The sequence below is a fragment of the Lemur catta genome, chromosome 5 (assembly GCF_020740605.2).
Source record: "Lemur catta isolate mLemCat1 chromosome 5, mLemCat1.pri, whole genome shotgun sequence".
NCBI lineage: Eukaryota > Metazoa > Chordata > Mammalia > Primates > Lemuridae > Lemur > Lemur catta.
This window is the reverse complement of record NC_059132.1, coordinates 12,026,048-12,033,583: the sequence shown is the minus strand read 5'-3', so window position 1 is coordinate 12,033,583 and position 7,536 is coordinate 12,026,048. Positions and strand designations below refer to the sequence as shown.

The 7,536-nt window shown below is 39.9% G+C and overlaps 1 protein-coding gene across 1 annotated transcript; it reads right to left on the bottom strand.

Moving 5' to 3' along the window:
• Positions 1 to 3,248: 3,248 nt before the first annotated feature.
• SPINK14 (serine peptidase inhibitor Kazal type 14 (putative)) lies at positions 3,249 to 6,360 on the bottom strand. Its single transcript, XM_045552575.1, has 4 exons — positions 6,294 to 6,360; positions 5,132 to 5,175; positions 4,254 to 4,390; positions 3,249 to 3,294 (listed from the first exon to the last, which is right to left on the bottom strand). The coding sequence occupies exons 1-4, from the start codon at positions 6,358 to 6,360 to the stop codon at positions 3,249 to 3,251; spliced, it is 294 nt and encodes a 97-aa protein (XP_045408531.1).
• Between the last annotated feature and the right edge of the window lie 1,176 nt (positions 6,361 to 7,536).

Sequence of the window (7,536 nt, the reverse complement as noted above, 5' to 3'; positions counted from 1 at the left end):
TTTATTTTTGGATATTGATCTTTTATTCAATAAACTCTCATTTCAAAAGTAGCATGTATAGTATGATCCTGTTTTATTTCATTTCTGTCGTTCTGTTAATCTATGTACCTAGTTGTGAAGAAGGATAGAGAGTAAGAGTTTACGAAAGATTTTTATCCAACATTAATATAGTAAGTATCATAATTAATGTTATGTTTTTCAATTAAATGTACTTTTCTATATTTCCTGATTTTTTTAAAGAGTATATATTACTACTTCAAAGAAAATGATATTAAAATACAAATACAAATTTAAATTTCAAATTACAGTGGGATGTCAGCAAAAGAGAAAAATAGGAGTTCCTCAGCTCCAGTCCCCCTCACAGAAATCCAGCTAGCCACTATCCACAGGCAATAACTTTGGGAGTATCCTAGAACTTGAGAGTGAGGCTGAGACAAGCAACCCTTTGGACCACAGAACTGAGAAAAATTCCATTAGAATTATAAGAGAAACAATTTCACTTTGAGCCCATTGCCCTCTCTCTGAAGCCGACACAGTGCCACAGAGAGGATTCCACTAGGCCTACAGCTTCTAAAGTGGGAAGACAGAGATGAAGGCAGACCTTGAATTTGCTAGAATTCTCGGTTACTTAGCAAGAGGCCCGCATATGGTTCACCCCATGGGGAAAATTGGGGCTATTGACAGGGCTAGACTACTTGGGGTTGGTTAGAAACAAAACAACCAGCTCCCAACAACTGGTGCAATCTTAGTGGTGACTCCTCATTCTGACCAGTGGAAGTACCTGGCAGGGGTACCAGCCAATAACATAGCTCTGCAGGAAGCACAGTTCACAGGTCTGCTGGGCTTCAGTCCCTAGCCAGATTCCCCACCCAGCCTCAATTCTCTGGTTAAGACTTCTCCAGGCAAGGAGGCAAGCACATATTTATACAGATGTAGATTGTGGAGGGAGCATCTGGCCTCACCGAAACCTAGCAACTGAGCAGCAACTCCACCCAGCTACAAAGGCCAGACTGAGTTTCTGCCTAGGCCCAGGCAAAGAGGCAAGCCCGCTGCTGCACATATCTGGAGCATAGCACCTGGCCCTGCCCATTATGAGTGACCAAGCAGCAACCACAGCACTTTATCCACCCTCAGAGCCTTGCCCAACTACAGATTACAAGCAGCAGTACCACCCAGATAGGGAAAATAGCCTGTAACCCTACCTAACAAAAGTCAATCACATAGCCCAACCAGCAGCTCTGACAGACCACAGAGTCCAGCCAGTGGTCTCATTGGACTATGGAGAACAGCCAGCAGTCCCACTCGACTCAGTTCACAGGCATTGTATCAGCCCAATTAGAAAACCCAACACCAAGGTCTGCCTGCCCATGGCCTTTACAAGATGGCCCACCCAGAATCTGATGGCTAGACTAAATAGTGAAGGTATATCCCACCCAAGAATACTTGCAAATGCCAGAAGAACTGACCACTCCTTTAAATGCTCAGACACCAATGCAAAAACATCAGTATTACAAAGAATCAGGAAAATATGACACCACAAAATAAATGATAAAGCTCCAGTGATGAACCCTAAAGATGTGGGTGGAGATCTGTAAAATGACAGACAAAGAATTTAGGATGATCATCTTAAAGAACTTCAAATAACTATAGAAAAATACAAATAGAAATTAAATGAAATTTGGAAAACTATTCATGAACCAAAAAGAAATTGGCAAAGAAATAGAAATAAATGGTAGAAATATTAGAGATCTTAGAGATAAATAACATAATAGCTGAATTGGAAAAACACTCAGTAGAAAGCTTTAAAATCAGACTTGATCAACCAGAAGAGAGAATTAGTGGGAATTATCCAATCAAAGGAGCAAAAAGAAAAAAGAAGGGAAAAGAATAAACAAGGCCACAGCATGGGATGGGAGAGCTGGATGGAAGGCCCTGTAAATTATTAATTGGTGCTTGCATGTGAGGAAACTACTCAAAGCCAAGATACAATCACTAGAGAAGATTCAAGATAAATAGAGCCCAGATCTCACACAAGGCTGGTAGTAGTACCTGTTTTGAAATTAAAAAAAAAATCTACTGGATGATTTTTATGGCAAATTAATTATTTCAGAAAAAAAGATTTATGAACATGAGGTTAAAGCAACAGTGTAAAAAGCAATCCTCCCTGGAGTTCTTAGTGTTCTTGCATAGCCCAGGACTTGAAGCAATGGGAACTGGCATGCTATAAAGAACATCTTCTTCTCCCCAGACCATTTGTTCTTCATGTTCTAAAGATAACAGACAAAAAGCAATTGTTTCCTTTTCACTGGAGCCATGTGTTCACCATGTAGTCAGCATGGTCGTTAAGATCAAAGATCTAGAAGAACATGTACAGACTCTGACCACAACCTTACAAGTTATGGAGAGGCAGAATAGATGCTCTTTCCCAAGCCATCAGGGAGCAAGTTGCTGAAGGGAAGAAAGCATATCAATGCATATCAATCTGCTATCCATATTATATATATAATATGTACACATGCATATATTAATATATGAAGCATAACCAAGAGAAAAATATGTCCCTGTATGTTTCAGAGTTTAAAATGTGTCCAGAGAAATTAAGAAAAAGGTGAATGACCAATGGGACATCCATGGATACCAACAATGTAGACTTCCTTCTAGCAAAAAAAGTGGAGCTGTGAAGGTTCAGGACCCTGTTGATCGAAGCTGCACATGTGCAAATGCCTCTGGGTCAAGGTTAAGTCCAAAAGTGCGGATGTTTAATGAGGAGTTTGCAGAAGCTGGACAACAGGAATCAGTCAGGCAAAGCACAATGCTCTATAGAAATGCCAACAGAATGTGGAAGGAATTTCTGTTGCATTCCTTGTAAGACAATCTGGAGGTTTTACACAGATTGCTTCACCGTTCACAGTATCAGAGAGCTTACTCATCCCAATGTTTGTCTTTGACCGATGGCTTACATGTTCCATTTGTTCTAATTGTGAGAATTTAGACACAGATCTGAGATCTAAGTCAAATGAGGCTTTCAGAAAAGTTTATTTATTAGGGAGACTATAGAAGGCAGGGAATCAGTGGGGGAGAGGTCTGTAGAAGAGATCTGGAGTTATCTGCTGCAAACTCAACAGGGGCAGCTCTCTATCACAAAGGACACATGCAAGGAGGGGTAAAAAAGGGATGAGGTACAAGAGGAGGATTGGAGTGATGGAGAGAAAAAGAAGGCATCTTTTTCCACATCCAAGTCCACTCAGCTAGCATTTTCCATCACGGTAAAACTTAATCTTGCCTTCAGATTTCCTAAAGAAAGAGTCAGAATAAACACTTCATTAAATAATAGAATGTCAGGGTTACAAAAAGACTTTTAAAATTATCTTATCTAGACCCCTTATTTTATATTTGAGGAAGCTAAGGTGCAGAGCATAAAGAGAACTGACCAAAGACAAAAGCCAGGTTTTTGGATTTCTTACCCAGTTATCTTTCCATGATTCTGAGATGCCACTGAAGATATTATCACATACGCTACAAACATTTTGAAAATAAGCTATTGAATCAGGTCTAAGTTTGCGATGTGCAAGGTACATCGGTCCTCAGCTGTTCTGTCGATACTCTCACTCTTTGGCTGAAATAGTCATTAGTGGGAATGACCTGGGGTTTATACGTTCCTGTCAGTGCTCCTGGCACAACATTACAAAATGATTGTTGTGCTGAGGCCACCAATCTGATGCCATGGGGAAAGATTTTCTCCTTGTGAAATGCACTGGCCCATATAGATATCAAAGCTATAACCATTGTGCTGTGAGATTAGTGTCTAAACACTGATTTTATGTTACATAAATCCAAAACACTGAGCATTGACTTTTAGCTGAAGGACCCAAAGTTTGCAGTCACCTCATTTTAGTTTAGATTTCAGACACATTAGGAGGTGAAGATACCTAAGAAAAGGCAAAAAACACAATTTATCTTCAAATCAAAGAATTTCAGAACTTCAAGTGGAAATCCACCAATTGGCGTATGGGAATGTAAGGGCTCAAAGAGCAAACAGACCTGAGGAACAGCACTCAGTACAAGGAGTCTACTTTCTACTCCAGTGGGCTTTCTGTTACTGCATGCTTCTCTAAGTGGGGGCTAATGGTTATCTATGAAAACTGGGGCAGATTCCTCCTTCAGGGTTAATGGACTTGATAGGAGGGCTAGATAGTAATTGCTTATGCACAAGCATATCCACCATTCTCTTCTTTTCCTCAAATGGTACTCACAAGCTCTCAATACACAGGATGCAGGGATTGTCATAGGTCACAAAATTGGTGCCACAGATGGGTTGATATAAGCCAGGACAGGGATCCGCTGTTCCTTTGTACCACTTCAAGCTTACTTTCTTATATGGACATTTCACCTGAAATTGAGTTAAAAAGAATGGTACAATTAGAACTACACTTAGATAGGTAGGTCACCTTTTGTCTTTATTAGGAAAATTTAAGCATAGTCAGGACCATATCTCAGTCTTACAAAAGTTCTCACAGCCTCACCTCCACAAAGCAATGGAACCAGAAACTGTGTCTATCCCATCTGATGACAAGATGACACCCTGGTTGTCAGGACCTCCTCAGTAATAAGAACAGAGGCCTGCTATGTTAGAGTGGGAAAAAGAGTGGATAAACAGATAATTTATCTGGGAATTTGACTTTCTTCTCAATTACCTTTCTGCCAAGACTATTTGATCTGGAAACATTCTTAGAGATTTTCTATGGCAACTCAACTAAGAAAATTGAAGCTCTATAATTGGAAAAGATATTTCACTGTATCTACATGCCTTAATTTAAAATATTTATCACATTTTATCCACTCTCAAAATCCCCAAACCATCTACTATCTCGAAGTTGTGAAATGTGAGATCATTGAGATTGGCTTCCCTGATTTTATAGGGAAAACTAAAAAGAGAGGAAGTCATATGTCCCATCAAGATTAGGACCCAGGTCTGCTTGCTTTCAGGTGAATTTCTTCCCTGGACAATTCCTGTGTCAGTGATGGCTTGAAGCAGTTTGGGATTATGCAGTTTGAAGATGGTGGTCTGAGGGGCTCTGTAAGTGCCATAAGCTTGGTACAGATACAAGGTAGGAGAGATGTATTTAATTACCTTAAATTTTCCATGTGGTGGCCAGTATCGTGGAAGTCCTACAACTAGAGAATATAGGAAAATAGTTACAGAATCTTATCCCGGGTAAACCATAGCTTCATCTGTTGACAGAATAAAAGAGTTCTAATTCATTACCAAGGAATCTTGTAACAATTGAAAATATTATTTCAATCATACATGTATTCACTCATTTTCTTTAAAAAAAAAATGTGAAATAACTCTCAGGAAGCTGAGGCAGGAAGATCGCTTGAGCCTAGGAGTTTGAGGTTGCAGTGAACTATGATGATGCCACTGCACTCTAGCCAGGGTGACAGAGCGAGACTCTGTCTCAAAAAAAAAGAAGTGAAATAATTCTTCTATTCCTGATAAATAACCAGCAGAGGACTATTTAGATGCACTGCTGCTCTCGTAAAGGTTGCCAATTCAGTGAAACAAATAATTTTTTTCAATTAACATTAATTAGTTTAGACTTGAGAGGATTTAGAGTTCCTGGCTAATTTATGAAAGAAACAGGAAATGCTAGAACTTTAAAGTGATCTTTTGATCCAATCCCCATATTTTTCAGAGAGGGGAGAGACACTTGCTTGGGTGACATTCAGGAGTTCATGATAGATATGTGAAAAACTACGGTCTCAAGTCCTTGAGACTGGGTCTCTTCATGACTCCTTGCATGACTGCTCTAGAAGAGGACAAAAAGGTCATGATCCACTCAAATACATGGCAAAGCCTTTTCAAACAGTCTAAATTTTCAGGATGTGCTCTGATACAGGGATATTGCTGGACACTCTAACATGCTAGACACTCACTGAATCATCCAAACCTCCTTGCCCCCATAAATTCTGTCTCAACCTGCATGTAATAGATGGCAAAACTAAGACCCCTGCCCACACACTGACCCTGAGTCTTTTGGACCACATCCTATTGTCTCTGTAAATATATACACAGATGTATAGGTATTTGTATACACACACATATGTATATATTTGGACCACATCCCATTTTATCTCTAATATATATGCAGATATATATGACATTTTATATATTTTTATATAAACGATCCATTTAAATTTAAAAATAATTCCAAAGCATTCTCTTTCAGATTACAAAGTCAAAGCCCACAAATCAACCTCACATGCTGGCCAGGACCAGCCAAATTACTGACCAGAAGATAATATCATATGTATAAAGATGAACAAAATTGAGCAGAATACCAGGAAAGATTTGGCCATTTTCCCTCCTGGTCTGTCCTTGGAATGACGGTCTGAGATCTTGTCTCAGGGTATTGCCTTCTATACAATCACCAAAGTAGAGATAATCGAGATTTAAGACAACTCTTAAAACAAATAGTCGTCTCAAGTCTGTTCATTATATTCTGTGTACACCATGTTCAGAAAGCTCATTCCACCCTTCCCCAAGAACAAATGATCAGGAAAAGTTAAACCTTGATGAACCATATTAAAGATTAAAAGCATAGAGCTCAGGGACAGGTCTGTGAATACTCAGAAGACAGAAGTAAATCAGAGGTTACTCTATGGGCATCCCTGTATCATGTCAGTGTGGAGTTGTTTTAGACGTCTTGAAAAGGCAACTCTTTACCTGAAGCTTCACATAAATTTTTTGAGAGGATACAAAGAGAAAGAGGGGGCTACTAGAGGTTTCTAGACAACAAGAGCTTCTCAATAGAGGAAGTAGGTCTGTACTTGTTCATTGGATTAAGACAAAAATTTCTAATATTTCCGGCATTCCTGGCTGTGCTAAGAGTCTTTTGACTTTATATGCTGGACTCTCTTGGGGCATTCTGACACGGTGCCTAGGGAGAAAAATCATTCTGTGCCATTTCATGGGAGCCCCCAAGCTATTTTAATTCAGACACAGAATGGAAAGTTAATGGTCAAATCCTCCCTTTGGATTTACTTCCCTTGTAGCAACATTTCCAATCCCGGAGAATGGTATCTGCAGGCTCCAGAGCCTGACCAAGGACCACATTTAACTCTGTATTCGCCCTGCAAAAGTGACCTGGTCCTCCCTATGTCCTCTAGGCCTTTGTCTCTGTTCTGCAGCACTGGTCAACAGGTAATTTATATAAGCTCTTTGCTGATATGCTATGGTGTGACATGTATCATTTGAGACATTAAAAGGTCTCCAGAGTACCCTACTCCCAGGATGACGGGAATTTCTTGGTACAAGTGCAGAGCTGCCTACTGTGCCTGTTCTTGAGACAATCTGGGATGCCATGTTTTTGCTAAGCAAACCCTCATCTTATCTTGACATCTTCCATAGATTCCCCCAGAAATGGAGCAGGAACAGTAGAAGATCCAGCTGCAGCCAGAGGCCTAAAGCACAATGCAGAAGCCCCTTCTCCCCATCCTCCATGCCACGACCAACACACCTTAGAAAGAAGAAAA

Excerpts from the sequence above, each read along its gene's own strand:
- SPINK14 (XM_045552575.1), bottom strand. The coding sequence starts at position 6,360 with ATGGCCAAATCTTTCCTGGTATTCTGCTCAATTTTGTTCATCTTTATA. Across the intron at positions 5,176-6,293 it reads ACATATGATATTATCTTCTG|TTGTAGGACTTCCACGATAC; the intron begins GTCAGTAATTTG and ends TATATTCTCTAG. Across the intron at positions 3,295-4,253 it reads ATCCTGTGTATTGAGAGCTT|GAAATCTGAAGGCAAGATTA; the intron begins GTGAGTACCATT and ends CTCTTTCTTTAG.